Below are 19,864 nucleotides of genomic sequence, written 5' to 3'. Positions count from 1 at the left end.
GTGGTTAGGACTCCACGCCTCCACTGCAAGGGGCACGGGCTCGATTCCTGGTCAGGGCACTGAGATCCCACGTGCCGAGCGGTGAGGCCAAAATAATCAATAAATAAAATGTAAAAAATAAAAAGATAAAAAACTGGTTTTGTTATTAGAACAACTTCACGAGAGATAACATCAGTAGTCTCCTGATATGCATGAAGCAGAGCCTCTTCCAATTCTTTTTTTTTTTTTTTCTAAGGTACGCGGGCCTCTCACTGCTGTGGCCTCTCCCGTTGCGGAGCACAGGCTCCGGACGTGCAGGCGCAGCGGCCATGGCTCACGGGCCCAGCCGCTCCGCGGCATGTGGGATCCTTCCGGACCGGGGCACGAACCCGTGTCCCCTGCATCGGCAGGCGGACTCTCAACCACTGCGCCACCAGGGAAGCCCTCTTCTAATTCTTTTATCTGTATTTAAACACAGGTTTCTCCACAGCTGTGATCATGGTGGCTCCACCCCAACACTGCTGGGTCACCAGAGCTACGCCACCTTCCTGAGCCTCTTCCTCCGCCCTACCCCATGGGCCGCTTCTGCTCAGTCTCCCTGTCTGGCTGTCCTTCCCCTCCCGCACCCTGAACAGCGCTGTTCCTCGAAGCGTAGTCCAAGTCCAGGGCCTTCTTATTTCTTCCTGAGGTGATCGCACCCATTGCAGCCAACTCTGTGCTAATGACTCCCAGGTCACTGCCTCTATCCCAGACCCTCCCCTCCTGCCCTCTACCTACATTCTACTACCTGCCTGATGGCGCTTGTCCGGAACTGACTTCCAGATGCTCCCCTCCTCGCCCCCACCCCTGCCTACCTTCCCCATCTCAGTAAATACCCCACCTTCCACACAGTTGCTCAGACTTGAAATCTAAAAGCTAAAAAGCTAAAAATCTAAAAATTAAAATATATTTATTTATTTGGCTGTGCTGGGTCTTAGTTGCGGCAGGCGGGATCTTTAGTTGTGGCATGCGAACTCTTAGTCATGGCATGTGGGACCTAGTTCCCCGACCAGGGATCGAACCCAGGCCCCCTGCATTGGGAGCGTGGAGCCTTAGCCCCTGGACCACCATATTTCTGTTTTCTTCTGTAATGCCTCAGTAAGAACTCTCGGTGGCTCAGACGTCCTCCGTCTGCTCCGCCCACCTAGACGCACACCAAGATGAGCTCTTGCCTGGTTTTCTAACGAGCCTCTGCTTTTCCACTCTCGCTCCCTGCATTCCAGTCCCCACACAGAAGCCAGCGCGGTCTTCTGGAAACACAGTCGGATTGCATCACTCACTCCCATGCTTAATGGCCTGCAACAGCTGCTTGGTTCTCAGTAAACCTCAAGTGCTTGACGCTGGTCTGCAAAGGTCTCCCACCACCCTCCTTTACCCACCTTCAGTTCCTCCAACATGTAGAGTTCTTGCCCTTGCTGTTCCACCACCAGGAATGTTGGGTTCTTCACTGTCACCTCCTCAGCAAGGCCTGTCCTCCCCCGTCACACCTAAATTGAGGCCTTTCCTGTCATCTGCTCCTTTCACACCTTTTGTGCCCTTCACAGCACTTCCCACTATTTGATATTATTTGCTTATTTACACCTTTCTGCCCACATCCCCTCTGGAGGACAAGTTCCTTGAACGCAGGGCACCAGTCTGTCTTCTCCTAGTGTCTGGAACATAGTACAAGCTCCATGTTTTGGTCACTAAATGAATCCATCATATACAATTGTTGTGGAACATTATTTTAACCATATGGGAATAATCACACTGAGAGACTTCATTTTCAACTGTGGAATAATATTCTACAGTCTGTATTCTATACTTTACTTGACCATGACCCTGTGGTTGGACTTTTAGGTAGTTTATCATTCTGCTGTTATAAATTCTGCCTTGTTCATCGATTCCAAGAGGTATGTTTCTCATATTCTCTGATTCAGAAATCAGAGTGTGCCTCCCAATCCATGGCATTCTGTGGTCACTGCCCTGATGTAGCCGTGACCACCTGCCTTTGCTCCTGCACAAACCTGGCCGAGATCTTTCCATTCTCACCTCATTCCGGTTATGTGTCCCACTGGCACCCCGTGAGGTGCTACACTTGCCAAGCAATGCAAACGAAGGCCAAAAAAAACCTGCCATCTCCCTCAGAATAAATGAAAGAAATTTCAAAGCAATGCAAGGCTGGTGTGATCATACCGGACGAACTCTCATTAAGGTATCAAACATCGAGTGATCAGAAACTTCCCACTGACTTGATCAAAAAACTCTCAGCTTCCAAGGACATGTGTTTCAATTGAGGAAAAAGACATATATGGGTTCGGTCAATGGGAAAGCACAGCATCAAAACTTACAGAAAAGCTATCAGTGGCTTGGAAGAATATCGCAGAGGTAACAGAGGAGCACTTATTCTAAGAACACTGCATCATCATCAACGCCTTGATGGCACAGAAGATGACAGACAGACAAAAGCACAAACATCCATGATAAAGTAAAACAATGATCCAGTTAAAGAAAACAAAGTCAGACTGCACAGAAAGCAGTTTATACCTGAACCAATTTCTTTTGCTGATAGTGTGCCTTTTAAAATATGCGTGTGATGTGATTTCAAAATTGTGTCTAAATAAGTCCAAAATAGCTCCTGCCATAAAAATAAAATAACTACTTCTGTTGATTAAAATAAGCACTGTAACATAGCTCAGCTGGCAGTGTATTTGTTTTCTTAATGGTGTGTAAAATAATGGTGCATCTTAATGTCTGAGTCAGCAAAAAAATTACAAAATTCTAATGTAGCTAGCTCTATCTTTGCTTATAATTATTTCCTCAGACTTATTTTCAAGGATTGGGTTTACTCAGCCAAGAACATTTTTGCTGCCTACTGTCAGAAATATTCTATAAAATATTGCAATTCTGAAACAAACATCCCTATTTTTTAAACCCTCACACTCCTTGTATTATATCTGTTTATTTTTGCTAGTTTAAATTAACAAAAATATTAACTCATAGTTGCTTTAAGAGTTTTTAAATTACCAACCTTTAAAAAAATGTTTTAACATTTCTTTACTATTTGAGTCCTCCCCCAAATAAAGTCTATTCCTGATACTTATTTACTGTCCATCTGGATGTAGTGAGGTTAGAGGCACACAACTTTCTCTCAGTTTGTATACGCAAACCTTTTAACATGTATTACAAATATTTCCCCCATTCTGTTGCTTTCTTTTTATCTGTGGTTTTGGTTGTTCATTATATTGAACTATTATATTCTTATTTAATTGTATCTGTCTGCCTTCTACTGCATTAAAAGAGAAAATAATCTCCCCTCCACAGTTAAAAAGTATTCATTCAGTATCAAGAATTTATTGGAATACAGGTGTGAGATGTGAATCCCCTTCTACACATTTTCTTTGGAGGTTATGGATTATCTAAACTTGACGGTTTCAAAGATGCAGGGTTCGTACAGCTTTTAAACAAAGTCTAGGTCTTTGTTCCCCCCAAAGAAGTATCTATTTCTCACTTTACCACACTGAGGCACAGTGCTATTGAGTGTTCGTGTACCAAAGCAATCATTTCTAACATATTTTTCATTTATAACTTTAATATTTTGACCCCCTCTTTTTACCATGTTCCTAACATAGCTTTAAAAACGGGGTGGGGGGGGCGCAGAGGGGATTTTCCCTTAGAATCATAGCGGAATTTTCATTAATCATCAAGAGTTAATATTTAGACAAATTCCTACAGAGTGTTATCCCCCCAAAATATATTCCTAAAATCAGAAGTCAGTGCATAGAATTCTTTGGGTAAAATGAGTCTTCAGATAAAGAAATCTCGCCCATACATATGAATTCCATTTTACAAGATCTCCTGTTTCCCAACTAACTCTTCCTTAGAATGTGTAAATGATGTGAAGTAAGCCCATCTTTAATCACACAGACCTGCCTGTGCCCCCAAAACAACTACTTCCTCACCCCTGGGCCTAATACCTTCATGAATGCCTTTGATAGATCTCAAAAGTCATATACTTTTCATTCTGTTTTATTTGTGGGATTATTAGAAGTGTACAGTACACAGCAAGTGCTCAGTAAGTAAGTGAATTACAAGAAAAGGACCATTGTTTAAAGAATCCCTCTGCAAAGGGAAAAGAAAAGTAGGAAAAGCATGAAGCAATTGCAATTCCTAGCGAAGGCGCCACTGACCCAGCACTGTACCTTAAGCTCTTGCTTGGGCTCCACGTTCTTGATTGTTGTGTAGTACACGTGGTGGCCATACTGATAAGCCACCAGGTTCTGCTCCAGGTGATTCTGGGCCGGGCGCACGAACATCATCCAGTTACAAAGGGTCTCGTCAGACAACTCAAACCACAGGTCTTCATGCAAATCCCTGTCTTTTCTGTCACCTTTATCAAGAGAAACCTGCAACCAGAGTGAAAGTAAAAAGACACACATACACAAAACCTCTAATATGATAGATATTCATGTAATGACATACAAGATATTGTTCCTGAAATTAACCAGATATGCTGACTCCCCTTTGTATCTAGAAAGATACTGGAATTGTGCCTTGCCAAATGGAACAGGAAAAAGATTCCTTCTGAAGACTCACCTACAGAAGGATTACTTAGCAAAATATAAAAGTTAGCACCCTGAGTGTACACCTTTGGTTGATATTTCATCATTAACTAACACAACAAAAAATGCGACTAATTAGGGGCTTCCCTGGTGGCGCAGTGGTTGAGAATATGCCTGCCAACGCCGGGGACACAGGTTCGAGCCCTGGTCTGGGAAGATCCCACATGCTGCGGAGCAACTAGGCCCGTGCGCCACAACTACTGAGCCTGCGCATCTGGAGCTTGTGCTCCGCGACAGTGAGAGGCCCGTGTACCGCGATGAAGAGTGGCCCCCACTCGCGGCAACTAGAGAAAGACCTCGCACAGAAACGAAGACCCAACACAGCCAAAAATTAATTAATTAATTAATTTTTTAAAAAAAAACTGCAAAGAGGTTTTCCTAAAAACATTATGGGCACTTAACAGATAACATGAGTCGACGTAATTCTGTGCTCCAGTCAAAGTTAATTTGAAAAACAAGCTGTCGAGTCCCTTTTATGGGATGAATTGTGTCCCCCCAAAATTCGTATGTTGAAGCCCTAGCCCCCCAGTAGCCCAGAATGTAACTGCATTCGGAGACAGGGCTTTGAAAGAGTGGGTCCCAATCCCATCTGACTGGTGTCCTCATAGGAACGGGAGATCAGGACACAGAGAGAAGCTGCAGAGGCACCTCGCAGACAGGGACAGCCCTGTGCAAAGACAGCCGCAGGGCAGCCACCTGCAAGCCAAGGAGAGCAGCCTCACAGGGGGCCAGCCTTGCCTGCACCTTGGCCTTGGACTTCCAGCCTCCAGGACTGTGAGAAAACAAACATCGGTTCTTTAAGCTCCCCCGGTCTGTCGTGTTTGATTCTGGCAGCCCTCCCAGACTAATCCAGCCCCTGAGAACTACACCTCTCAGAATTATTCACATTGAGACTTCGGGGACTGAAACCGTACCCTCTGTGTCACTGGTGAGAGAGAAAACGTCTCCATTTGAAACAAGTCAAGCATAGAAAGAAAACTACTAGCGAACTGCTATGAGATTGCATTAAGAGGCTTGGTGGGAAAATGTGTGCCCCTTAAAAATCGTCGGAACGAGACTGGACTATGTTGAAGCATAAATTACCTTGAGGTGGATGTAACAGTCCTTCAGCTCCGACTCCCTGACCAGTGGCCCCTCCACGGGGCCGAACTGGGTGCGCTTGGGGATACGCCTTTTGGAGAACACACCGCCCAGGAACCTGTCGATGTACAGCACCAGGGGGAGGCTGGCCCGCGCCCGAGTCAGCACCGGCCGGTTGGGGATCGGATGCAGGGGGCCATGCTTCGGGCACACGGACGAGTGTGCGTTATTACACTCCTCACACCCTACATGAGAGAGAAATCCTCAACGTGACAGTCTCAGGGAAGAAGTTCCAACCTGAAAAATCCCCAAAGCTAAATTTCCCAGCCCAAACTCAACGAACTCCTACAACTGCAATACCCATTCCATTGTAATACATTACTCCTCAGAGACCGCTAAAACCCTGTACTTTTCTTCTAAAATCAGGCAGAATTAGCTTGCGGCCTGCCGGAAATAATTTGCAGGCCGTGATTTATTCCTCTGTTGGATATTCATTCAAATAGTGGCATTAAACTTACAAATCAATTATAACGTGTCTGAAAAGAGAAAAGAGGAGCTTCTTAGGCTAAATGTTGCAAAATCTGATGAGAATTTTATAATATGTAAATCAGGTGAATTTTATAGTATGTAAATTATATCACAATAAAGCTGTTTTTTAAAAACCTGACAGTACTGTTTAATCAGTTTCCTCAAAGGGAGTTATAGAAGCCTTATTGTCTGGGCATGTCTAAATCAACAGAAAAAGCGCTGTTGAGTTTGAGATTTCCGTGTGTACTGTGTGAAGGTAATGCTGAAATGAATGAATTTAGCATCCCATCCTTCATTCACCTGGATGACACAATTAGTCCAGCCCTGATATGTACTTTCAGCTCATTCTGCGAGTGACCGGTGGGCACTAAGCATCCACGTTCACCCCCTTTCCCAGTGTCACCCATCTGTCAGCTCACCGCCAGAATGAGATAGGTACAGCCACAAAACAGGAAAAAGTGACTGGGCCACACAGAGAGCATACTCATGACCCTAAACAAATCTAATTAACCAATTATAGTTTACCCAACTCTGGCTGTGTGATGACCTGACTTAGAAAATGGGTATTTCCAATTTCCACAGTTCTCCAATAATGGAGAGCTATCTTGTATTAATATTTATAAGATAAAGTGACCTTGTGTGTTGTGTATTTGACTAAGGAGTTGCCTTGAAAACTTATGAATTCAAAGAAAAGCAAAATGAGGAAGCCCTTCTTTGGGCCTGGAGATGAACACTGGCCCCATGCAAACAGGCCTACCACCATGACAAAGAAGGTCCAGGGGAAATACGGAGAGACCTCAAAGCTCTGCAGAGTCTCTTAACTCACAAGGGGAGATAAGGACTTTGCCATCTAGGCACGAAGTTGATGGGCAGCGGCAATGGCTTGGTGGGTGGAAGCAGGACCCACCCCCCAAGCAGGCAGGACGGACAGGCAGTCGTCCTGGGCACCTGCAGCCAACAGACACCCGAGTGTGAACCCTGACTCTTGAACAACTGAGCACGACCTTGGGAAAGCTGCCAACCTCACAAGACTGGGGAGCGTTAGTGGAGCTAGAAAAATGCAGCGCTCTGGTGCCTGGGGTGTCTTTTCAGAACAGGCGTCTTTTTATAACAGGCATTTTTTCAGGTCGGTATGAAGAGAAGTAAAGCAGGAAGGGAACTTGTGGAAACGGAAATGGCCGGATCTGCCAGGACTGGACCACATCACGGTCTGGCAGCTGGAGCTCTGGGATCAGAGACTGAGGCTCGGTCCCTGGGCTTCAGTCCGCTCATCGGTACAATCAGAACTCTAGGGACAGCCAGGGCCTCCTTCACAGGCTGCCTGAGCACGGAGTGAGGGGGACACCTAAGACCGGGCGCAGCATCTGCGCCAGGAGCCCCGGCAGGGGCCAGCCTGCCCTGCGCCCACACGCGCTCCCGAGAGGCGGCTCTACGTACACAGGTCGTGCGGGTCGAAGGGCCGAGGGGGGTCAGGCTCCCAGTCGTCCAGGTCTGTGTCTCCGCCGTCCTCCTCCTCCTCCTCCGAGTCCTCTGAGTCCTCCTCGTCCTTGGCCTCCAGTCTGGTCATGGGGCTCTGCAGGGTCGCCAAAGGGTCCGAGCCACCCACACCCTCGAGTGAAGGTAGCACCTGGCTGTGCACCGGCAACGAGGCCTGGACGACATTTAATCGTAACGTTAGTACAGCCTGTTTGGGGTTAGCTGGGACACACGCAGAACACAAGGTTTTGGCGCAATACTCTTCTCGCCAGCTCCCTTCGAGGCCCTGCAGAAATGACTCTTATTTCCATCTATGGGCTGTAATAAGGGATCTGTTTTCCTTTTTTGCTGTTTCTACCCAACATCTGGGCTCCGCCGGTGCCAGCAGGAGTTTCAGGTCCCACAAGCCCCTGACCACGTGCTGGGGACTGTCGTGCTGATCCCAGCTTCACCTCAAGTCCCACTTCCTTGCTCTCTCAGCCTTTCCAAACCTGCATGAGGGGCCTGCCCTGTCTCCCCGGAGACTTCAAAGATGAAAGTAACGAACCCTTCCAAGCCCTCCTGGAACATGTGTGGTATCATCAGCCTCAGTTTGGTTTGGGGTGGGGACCCCCCTGCCTTTGCAGGGGGCCACACCATAATGCAGGTAAAGATCTGGCCCACCTTCAACCACGTGGCTTTAAAATTGAACACGTGGTGCAAGACGCAGTTGGTAAAATTCAGTGGGTACCAGCTCTCCTGTCACACACTTCACAGAGGCCGAGGTTTATAAGTAACAAGGAAAGAGATGCCTATTTTGTTCATTACACTGAAATTAGTCTCTTGCAAATAAGACACGTTTTGGGTCATGGATTCGATTAACTTTACCAAATACACCGGAAGAAAATAATGGTACCTTAAAAGTTCTCACCTTCTAAATAAGCGGCCTCGGGGTATATACCACTCAGATCCCTCTGATGCAAGCGCATTTCTCCTGCTCCGTTAGCACCATTACTCATACTCAAGCCATGCCCTCCCCCCTCCAACAAGTAAGATACGTGTTTGGAAGTGCCTACTCCCTTTTTTCTTTGTCTTTCCTCGCCTAGAATGCTCTTCCTTCGGCAACCGTCTAAACCCTGTCCTCGTCGTCCGCTTTCTCTGGGAACAGCGTCTGCTCTGTGCTCTGACCTTCTGCAGCCCCTGGAGTCACAGAATCCCACCCAGCGACACCGTCCAGCCTGGGCTTCACGTTTCCTCACACTGCCCACCAGGCAGCCCGGATGGTTCTGGAACAGCTCAGGGATGTTCCCGTGGAGTCAAGACCTCCCCGACTTCCCTCTCGAGTTACACCAAGTAAGTGCCCCCTCTGTGCCACATGAAGACAGTTCCTCCAGTACTTCAAGACCAAAACCCCTAATGCACTGACCCATTGCTCATGGTCCTGCTGTGTCCATTCACCCCTCAGCGGATCCCCATCAGCTTGCACCAGCGTTTACTGGAGACCGCCACGTCCTAGCACTCCCCATTTGGAAGTGGCAGGTCACTGGGTCCTCTTGTCCGCTCAAAGAGCGCTACTGAACCCTTTTAATCCTGCTCAGGACTTACATAGCTGATTTTTACTTAAATGGCCATGTATCTCTAGTAAATTTCATTTTATTGTCTTTTCTGTTCTTTCAGTCTGCCAAGATCTTTCAGAATCTTGGTTCCGACATGTCACACCTTAGCTGTTCCTCGTAGCTTTGTCTCCATTGCCAATTCGTGTGCATTTCCCTGGGAGCCCAGCTTGCCTCTCTAACTGTACCTCACACAAGCAGACCACAGGCTTTGGAGTCAGACAGATTTCGATTAAGATGCTGGCAAGTTAACACACTTCTCTGAACCTGTGTTTCTTTATCTGTAAAATGGGCATGGTAATACATACCTCATAGGTTGTTGTGAGGATTAATTGGAACAATGCGTATATGAGACCAGTAGTAGAGTGTCTGGCATTTAGTAAGTGCTTAATATTAATAGTAATAGATTATTATTATTATCTAAGTTCTTTAAGGACCGAGGTGACAGCATGTATTTCCTTTACAACCTTAAAAGGCTGCGGGCCACATAGCAGGTATCCAATGAAGATTAGTTTGTGAAAATACATCTGGCCCTTCGGGAAATGACATTCTGCAGCTCTTCAGAGAAACATCCTTTCTCAGTGGTGCATCTAAGAACCTCTCAAACTCTGTAAAGAAACAATATTACAGAATCTGACCTGCCAAGGCAGTTAAAGGTCACTGCCCAACATGGGAAACCCTCAGGCTGAAGAAGGCAGATAAAATCAGTTACCTCAGATAGCACATGCGTGTTTTAACATGCATTCACTTAACCCAGGAGCCAGACTCTTGCATGACATTCCATCTGTAGCTCAGGGCCTTTCAGAAGTGTAGACAGGAGGACAAAATTCTGGGAGGTGCTTCTGCTTCAACTTCAATAACAACAATAAAATGCCCACTGACATGAGGAGTCAACAAGCAAAAGAACAGGGACTTCTGGCAACAGAACTACATCTGCCACCCCCTCTGCACCCTGATCTGATCGGCTCCCACTTGCTGTCTCAGAGCGCAGCTTCGATATCACCCTCTACTCTAAGCCACTCAAAGCTTATGCCAGCCTTAGTGATGAATGTTATCACACACTGAACAAACCAAAGCATATATCCACCTCCACTCCTCATAAATTCTTTATCTCTTTGCAGAGCCAACCTGAAAGAATGGATTCAGCAATTGGGAGTTAACTCCTATGAAGCTGAGCTGTATTTTTCCCCAACAGATGCTGCTAGAAAGACTGCGGTCAGGCAAGTTACTGCTGGCTTCTCGCCACTGCTGAGAAAGCTGACATCAAAACAGACGGACAACCTCCTCGTCCCTAGGCTGGAACTCTCCTCAAAGGCTGTGGCAAAGAAAAGGCTTGAAGCCTTCAGCATTTCCTAGAGGGACTGATGCTAAAGCACAGGTGGAACATATACCAGACTCATGCAAGTTACCGTTGAAAAGGGATGGAAAGTGGGGATAATCATTTGTAGGTAAGAACCGTGTATTTCAGATAGCATGGACCTTAACACACAGTAGGAATGCATTCCAGATTTGTTTCATTAATAATTCAAATTCAACTGACATTTACTGCGTGCCAGAGGAATCTAAATTCCTCTGAGGCCAGATCACTTTACCACCCAGCTCCTAAGCGGCAGAGAGGAAATCCACATTCTGACTCTGCCCTGCTTTTCTACTACATTACAATGGCCCCTGTGGACTTGAGTCGATTCAAGGAGAAGGTAATCAGCGCATACACCGTGAGTACCGGAGCGACGAGCAACGAGGTAACACACCTGCTCCTGAGGCAACGGCCCGGCAGCAGGGCGGGGCGCCGTGGTGCCAACTTCACTTAGAGGAAAAGATTAGTAACAAAAATAGTTTACGCCCATGCATTTTGTCACGCACAATAAAGCATGGCAAGAGGAAAAGGAATTCGTTAAACTCGTGGTATACTTTCTCCTTCCCACTTAACATCACTCTCGGTAATTATTTCTGAAACGACATAATGCATTTCAGTACACAATTTATCCGAGAGTGAAACATGAAACTACAGTGGACAGCAGCAAACCCAACAGAATGCTCCGGGTTCCTACTGAGACCAATTATGAGGGCAGCATATTTTCCTCTCAGTGTGTGGGGAGCCACACATGTTCCTTTTCAGAAACAAAGCGGAGACTGTGCTTCTAGGTCTGGAGAGTCCCTTGCCTTCCTTACGGACGAGGGAATGCGTATATGAAAAAGGTTTCAAATGGATTTTGCCACCACTACAGACAATTGAAAAAACAGCACCTTTTTGCTAAGGATTAAAAAAAAAAAGCACCCATCATCTATGTTAAACCCTCACTCTAACTTTCTATCCAGAATCTATCCAGGTCATGGAATGAACGGATAATCACTGAGGTGTTAGAGCCGGAAATAAAAACCGTGCGGGTTGAAAGGAAACTGCAATAAAGACAGATGCTAAGGCAATGGCTGTACTGCCTGTTATGCCGGGCTCACAGAGCTGTCTGAGAACAAATCTTCTTTTGTACAAAACATAAACGGGCAGATTGTTTCTGGAGACTGGAGAAGATGAAGGGCCCTCTAAGGTGCAAATAGCAACAAAACCTCTAATTAAAATGATACCTTAAAATGAAAGCAACAAAATAACCACTTTCCTTATCAGATTGGCAAAATATTCAAAGAATGCAAATACCCAACGTGGCAAGGGCGTGTGGAAATGGGCGATCTCATACACTGTTGGTGGGAATGTAAACTTTTTCAGCATCTGAAAAGCAATTTAGAAAGTCCTATCAAAATGACTTTCCCATTTATAATGACAAATTTCAAACCTATATCACATAGAGAGAATACTATAATACATGTTATGTACCCATCACTCGGCTTCAGCAATTATCAACTCAGAGCTCACCTTCCTTCAACTGTTCTCCCGCCCACCTTCCCCCTCACTCGATCGTTTTGAAGCAAACTTCAAACATTATATATTTTCATCTCTAAGTAGTTCAGTAGATATCTCTACAAGAAAAGGACTTTTATATTTTATTTATTATCATATCTAAAAAATAATCATTCCTTAACATCACCAAATATCCAATTATTGTTAGGATCTCCCCAATTGTCTCATAATTTTTTTTTACAGTTGGTTTGTTCAAATCAGGACCCAATCAAGGCCCACGTGCTGCATCTGACTGCTATGTCCCTGAAGTCTCCTTTAATCTGTAAGTTCCATTTATCTTCTTTTCCTCTGCAATTTGTCTGCTTCCCGCAGTCTAGATGGTGCTAACTGCATCCTTGTGTGTCTTGTAACTTGTTCCATTTTGTTTACTGTGTGCTTCCTATTAGTTGGCAGTGAAATCTAAACACTCGATCAGATTCAGGTTCAATTTTGGGGGAGGAATACCTCTTATGTGGAAAAATACAGTGCTGTATGTCAAGAGAAGGTACACAACACCAGGAACCCTATAATGAATGTTCTCTCTTTTTAGTGATACTGACAATGTTCAGAGGGGTAAATTGATCCATTCATTACGAAGTGCCTCATGAGCTTTTTTCTGATGATAGGAGATGAAACATGGTGAGACTCTAAGCCAGTCGTCCCCCCTTTCTTTATTAGTTGGATGCCTCTATAATGAAATTTCCCTCATCAAGTGATTGTTCACCTGTGGACACTCGGGGGGAAAGGCTGGATTCTTTCCAGCCATTTACCACTTTTCCTAATAACGTGGTGGTCCCCTAGGAGCCTCAAAAAGTGACCAAAGAGTTATTTCTTTTCATATCAGTATGAACTTGTGGATTTTAAATATATTTAATGTGTTTCAATCTACTGTAGATATTTTTCCTTTTTTATGAGTCAAATTTTCCCATTTTGGCCCCTTCCAGTTAGATCTTGAGTTCCTTCCCAGGACCCCAGAAGAGAAGTTTTTACTCGCTTCCTTGCATTCTGATAAGACAAGGTGTTTCAGGCACATCTTGTACATTTTCTGCCCCAGGGCTAGAATCTGTCATTTTTCTAAGTAGCCCTGATTCCTTTTATTGGAAAACTGTAGTTAGAGACTACATCATTGCTACTGGACTGATGACTTCATCTAAACCTTTTCAGTGGCCAGAACTAGAAAACATATTTTTTAAGAGAAAAAAGTCATGAGTTCATACTGATATTCTAATTCAAATTTAGGATTCTAACTTTGTATTTAAAGTGTTTGATTTTTATATTTGTATCTTTTTTCACTTTCACAAAAATCTTAGTTCTTAAATAATTTAAAATGTGACTACCTTTAGTCTCTATCATTTCTCTTTGGGAAATTCTAAGGAAATAATCTGATATGACATCTGTGAGAATGTTCTTTATAGTAGCAAAAAAGAAAGAAAGAAAGAAAAAACATACATATAAAACAATAGATGGAGAATATAAATAATAGTACATCCCCATAATAGAATACTATACAGCCAACAAAAATGATGATGTAGCTTTTCAGGATGTTATTAAAAGAAAAAAATATCATCAAGATGAAAGCTACTTTAAAAGAAAAAAAATATCAAATACACTGGCTAAAATAAAGTGAACTATTGAATAAACATATAAAACCCCAAACGAAATATTAGCAGACCAAATCCAAATCCAGACATATATGAAAAGGATCAAATAGAGTTTATTACAGAATGCGAGGCTGGATTAACTTTTAAATATCAATTAATATAATCCACCTTATTAACAGTAAAGAGAAAAATCTCAACAGATTCAAAAGGAGCATTTGATAAAAATCAAATTGGATGAAGGTTGTCAAAGGGTAAAACTTCCAGTTACAAGATAAATAAGTCCTAGGGGTGTAATGTGCAATGCAATAGATATAATGAACACTGCTGTGTGCTATATGTGAAACTTGTTAAGAGAGTAAATGCTAAGAGCTCTCATCACCAAAAAAAAATTTTTTTCTATTTGTTTAATTTTGAAGATGATGGATGTTCACTAAACTTATCGTGGCAATCACTGCACGATGTAGGTAAGTCAAAACATTATGCCGTACACCTTGAACTTATAATACAGTGCTATATGTCAATTATATCTCAATAAAACTGGAAGGAAAAAATCCAGCTTTGGATTTTTTATGCTTATATCAGAAAGAAGGAAAAAATCCAGTTTTGGATTTTTTTCCTTATATTGGAAAGAAGTAAAAATGTCAGTAATCATAGACAACCTGACTATTTATCAAGAAAGTCAGAAATAGAACTTAGAAAATAAAATTTTAAAAAATCATACCATAATTTACAATACCATCAAAAGACACCAAATATCTAGGAATAAATCTATCGAAAAACCTCTACCCAGAAGACAATTTTCAACTTTTATTTAAAACTCAAGGATACTATGATATATAACATAGATAACCAACAAGGACCTACTGGGACTTCCCTGGTGGTGCAGTGGTTAAGAATCCACCTGCTAATGCAGGGGACACGGGTTTGAGCCCTGGTCTGGGAAGATCCCACATGCCGCAGAGCAACTAAGCCCGTGCGCCACAACTACTGAGCCTGTGCTCTAGAGCCCACGAGCCACAACTGCTGAAGCCCATGTGCCTAGAGCCCGTGCTCTGCAGCAAAGAGAAGCCATCGCAATGAGAAGCCTGCGCACCGCAACAAAGAGTAGCCCCCGCTTGCTGCAACTAGAGAAAGGCCGCACGCAGCAACGAAGACCTAACGCAGCCAAACATAAATAAATAAAATAAAATAAAGGACCTACTGTGTAGCACAGGGAACTATACTCAATATCTTGTAATAACCTATAATGGAAGAGAATGTAATAAAAGAATACATATATTTATACATGTATGTATAACTGAATCACTGTGCTGTATACCTGAAACTAATATAACATTGTAAATCAACTATATTTCAACAAAAATTTTAAAAATAAACAAACTCATGGATAGATCATATTTACAGATTGGAAGACTCAATATTATAAAGATGTCAATGATTCACAAACTGATCTATAGATACAACGAAATGCCAGTAAGTTTCCTGCAGGACTTCGGTGGAAACTTCAGGCTGATTCTAACATGTGTATGGAAAAGCAAAGGGCCAAGAAACTCTTGAAGAAGAACAAAGTGGAGGGAGGATCACACTCCTGGATGTATTATGGTACTTTCATAAAACTGAACACGATATAGCAATAAAAATAGAAGGGACGGAAACCACGGGGGCACCCAACAACATGAACAATGTGACTCTCCCAGGCAGAATGTTAAACCAAAGAACAAGACAAAAAGGGGAGTTCCCTGCTGGTCTAGTGGTTAGGTTTTGGCGCTTTCACTGCCGTGGCCTGGGTTCAGTCCCTGATGGGGAAACTGAGATCCCACAAGCTGAGTGGCAAGGCCAAAATAAAAATTACAAAAAAAAAAAAAAGACAAAAAGGAAACCATACTAAGGTATTCTGTTCATATAAAGTTCAAAACCATGGAAAACCAGTCTACAGTGTCAGCAGGCAGGAGAGTGTGACCTTTGAGGAGAAGGGAAGGAGAAGTGATTAGGAGAGAGCGTGAGGATGGCTTTTAGGAGATGGTAATGTTCTATTATTTAATCTGGGTGTTGGTTACAGAGTGTGTTCACTTCGTGATATATCATTGTACTATTGCTTATAAGTTTTTGCACTTTTCCATATGTATAATTTAATTAAAAAGTTTAAAAAACAGTAAGGAAATATGGGGGACATAAAGGAAATTACACAAATAACGTGGAAAAGGATAGATATAAAAATGATCACAGAGAGAATGTTAGATATAGAAAGCAGAGTCAATATACTCACACTGATATTCCTGGAAAAGCGAACATATCAAATGAAACTGAATAGATCTTCAAAAACCTAACAGATGAAAATGTTCCCGAAACAGAGTCTTAACCTATACATGAAAAGGACACACCCTGTCCTAGGGAATTCTGATTCAAATGCTGGTGAAGTCATTAGACTTCAAAGAAAAACTTCAAGGATAAAGAAACACTCAAACAGGCATTAAGATAGAAAAGGAATGAGGAAAATAATCAAAATTAGACTCAAGATTTGTATAAATTAAATGCCAGGAGATAACGGAGCAAAATTCTAAGTAGCTGTGGTTACTGAACAGAACATAAATACATTAGTTACAATAATAATGCAACTAACACCAAACAGTGGGGGAGGAGAGGAGGGGGAGGAAGTGTCAGTGTGCTGATGTCAGGTCATCACAGCAAGAGCTGAGGACACAGGGGACCGGAGCCCAAGGCCGGTTAGGAAACCGTGAGGACTCCAACCTCTTTCAGGTTCACCTCCATTCGCTTTCCTTCTATTACACTCAAGTAAATTTAAGTTTAAAGTATTTAGATTAATAATAGCATTTAGGGCACAATTTTCCCCTGCTTGTTTATCTTTGTCTGTTTTATGTCTGGGAGGAAGTCTAGAATAATAGTTACCAATTGTAAATTAATGAGGATGTTCCTGGGCAGAATTTGTTTGTTTGGGTTTTTTAATGTACTTCTCTTTTATTTTGTATTGCTTCAACTTTTTATGAAAAAAAATCATTACTCCAAATATTAGTGAATGAATTAATCATCTATGAAACACAAAGGCATTTCATTTTATTTTTTTCCTTCCAAGTTGTAAAAATGAATTAAATCTATCCGTTGCTTGCTTGGTGGAATCAATAAATATTCACAGAAATGGACATGATTTGTTTTATCAAGAGTAAACTTAATTAGTACAAAATAACTAAAATAAAATAGTAACTCTGCGACAGAACATTTGTGTCTCCCCAAAGTTTATACATATGTCGAAACCTAATCCCCATTGTGACGGCGTTAGGAGGTGGGGCCTCTGAGAGGTGATTAGGTCATGAGGGTAGAGCCCCCATGAATGGGATTAGTGCCCTTATACAAGACTCCAGAGAGCAGCCTCACCCCTTCTGCCATGTGAGGGCACAGCCATCTGTGAACAGGAAGAGGGCTCTCACCAGACAACAAATCTATTGGCACTTTGGTCTTGGACTTCCCAGCCTCGAGAACTGTGAGAAATAAGTTTCTGTTGTTTGTAAGCCACCCCGTGTATGGCATTCTGTTATAGCGGCCCAGATGAACTAAGACAAGTTCTCATTCAAGATGGCAGACCCACAAAATTGTAGGTCACTACCAGTCAGGAATAAATTCAACCATAACTGCTACGATGAAGCCTCCTAATTCTCGCTAGATTTCATAAATAATATCAACACAATTACTGTTCATTTTCCAAATTTTAAAATGCAAGTTTCCAAATAACCTACTAAAAAATTTTAAAAGCAGAAAGTGCTTACTAATGAGAATTTACTTGATAATTACTCATGACACTCAGTGGTATAGCTAAATAACAGCCATACTAGCCAACATGAAAATAAAACTATTTGGATTCACATTCCCTTGAGGGTAAGACTGACAATATCTAGTTTCTGCACCTTCCTTATCACTTTTGCAACCTGGAGGAAAATAACGAAGAAGTCCCTCAAAGTCAAGTAGGATATATTAGAAATATAGATAAAAGGAAAGAAATGTTTTAAAAGAAAACCAAGAAGAATCTCAATTCTCTGAAAGTAGAATGAGGAAGGTTGCCACTAAATATATACGTAATTTAAGCAGGAATTTTTCCCTAATATTTAAAAATAGATTGTCATACTAAGCCAGTCAGAAAGAGAAAGACAAATATCATATGATATCACTTGTATGCGGAATCTAAAATATGATACAAATGAATTTATTTACAAAACAGAAACAGATACACAAACATAGAGAACAAACTTATGGTTACCAAAGGGGAAAGGAGGGGGAGAGATAAATTCGAAGTTTGGGATTAGCAGATACAAACTACTATATATAAAATAGATAAACAAGGTCCTACTGTATAGCACGTGGAACTATATTCAATATCCTGTAATAAACCATAATGGAAAAGAATATGAAAAAAAGAATATATATATTATATATATAACTGAATCACTTTGCTGTACACCAGAAACTAACACAACATTGTATATCAACTATAATTCAATAATTAAAAAAAAATACCAAGTACTAAAATGTTTCCCAATTTCCATAGACACTTTTGAAACTCAGGATTGCTCTTTGGAACTTGAACCAATATCCAGTTGATATGCTTATTTTAATTTAATGCTTAAATTTCCCTGACAAATCATTTTTTTATTACCACGCTATTGCAACGTATACTGGTTGGAGTGTGTTAGTGTCATGTCCTGCTTTGTTTTCATTAATGGACATTGAGAATATTCTAAAGGCATGAGAAATAGACATCCAGAGAATGCACAGTACAGAGGGTTGGGGGCATTCCAGGGAAGGGTAACTTCAGTATTACCCACAATCAACAAAAAGGCAAAAAACCAACTCATTACCTGCTGAGCTGTAGCATCCTGTTGGACATAAGCTACCTGGCCTGGGTCTGTAAACAGCGTCTAAACAAACAGCAACAAAAACTTATCAATAGATCGTTAGACAGCTCATCTACACAGGAAAAATTATACTGCTAAGCACCAATTCTTGAGAGAGTTAACTACCAAGTAGCTAGTAATAATCTTTCATTAACAAAGAAGATAAAGATAGTAATCTTACATTTTGCTAAAGCCTTTCATCCAGATGGCTCCAAAGAGATTGTAAAAGCTAACCATCTCTATTGGCTAACATACTTCATACTTCAGGAGTTTACTCTAAAGCAAAGCCTCTCCTGAGACTGAATGTCACACTTGATTAAAAAGGCATGCCATGAACAAGGGGGCATGCATTCAACACGTAACACTCTATCACAGGGGTAGACTTGCAATTAAATGAAAATAGTTGGAGATATACCGGCAAATAGAAGAGTACTGTATTCCCAAGGATTACAACTCTTTCAAATATAAATGCACACTCATTATCACAAAGAAGTAGAAGGAAAATAAATTGAATTTAATGTTCCACAGATTCTGTTTTGGATAAAAGCCAGTAAAATCATAATTTTAAAAGTTCTGATTATAAACACATAATTTGGGCCATGGTGCAGCAAAGATAAATGGAGAAGGAAAATCTTCAAAATGATTTTAGCCAGGGTACCACAGAAAATCTCCAGTCCAGAGAAGTATTCTTTCTGAGAGACTTTAATTTGCGCGAGGCTTTAGCAAACCTATGGGCATAAGAACTAAGGTTAAGTGTTGATTCCAGAGAACGGTAAAAGAGAATTTCAGCCAGTGTCAGATTTCTTATATTTGACAATAAAAAAATTATCATAATTCAGACATTTAGTAACACAGTAATGAACCAAAAGTTGGTCACAGGACATTCTTCACATAATCTACATGCACTTATTTTAATACAGCTAGGGGACTAAAACTAAGAAAGGACATTCCAAAAGTACCATCTGACTATTAGGCAAGTTCATCTTTATGTAGATTTGAAAGGTATTTATTAGGTGGGTCCCATGTCTTCTTGGGAGCGATTTGAGTCTCTTGATTAAATATTGCATGAGGGCAAATTTTTATTACCAGGATCCTACTATAAACCATGGAACTGATTTCTCTTTTAATGTGTTTAAAAGTGCTTTGTACACTGTAAAGTGCTGACAATACAAAC

At 42.0% G+C, this 19,864-nt stretch overlaps 1 protein-coding gene across 2 annotated transcripts in view; it reads right to left on the bottom strand.

Annotated features, from left to right (window-relative positions):
• Positions 1-19,864, bottom strand: part of PRDM10 (PR/SET domain 10) — an 86,335-nt gene that overhangs the window by 32,423 nt on the left and 34,048 nt on the right. The window contains exons 4-8 of one of the 2 annotated variants that reach the window (XM_029208999.1): positions 18,655-18,714; positions 11,949-12,020; positions 7,665-7,878; positions 5,703-5,944; positions 4,200-4,403 (exon numbers count right to left, since the gene is read on the bottom strand). In XM_029208999.1, coding sequence (XP_029064832.1) covers positions 4,200-4,403; positions 5,703-5,944; positions 7,665-7,878; positions 11,949-12,020; positions 18,655-18,714 — 792 coding nt within the window. The remainder of the gene's footprint in view (positions 1-4,199; positions 4,404-5,702; positions 5,945-7,664; positions 7,879-11,948; positions 12,021-18,654; positions 18,715-19,864) is intronic. The other variant, XM_029208998.1, reaches the window with a different exon arrangement.

Source organism: Monodon monoceros, unplaced genomic scaffold (assembly GCF_005190385.1).
Source record: "Monodon monoceros isolate NGI ecotype Baffin Bay Population unplaced genomic scaffold, NGI_Narwhal_1 Super_Scaffold_7, whole genome shotgun sequence".
Lineage (NCBI taxonomy): Eukaryota > Metazoa > Chordata > Mammalia > Artiodactyla > Monodontidae > Monodon > Monodon monoceros.
This window is presented reverse-complemented; position numbering and strand designations above follow the sequence as displayed.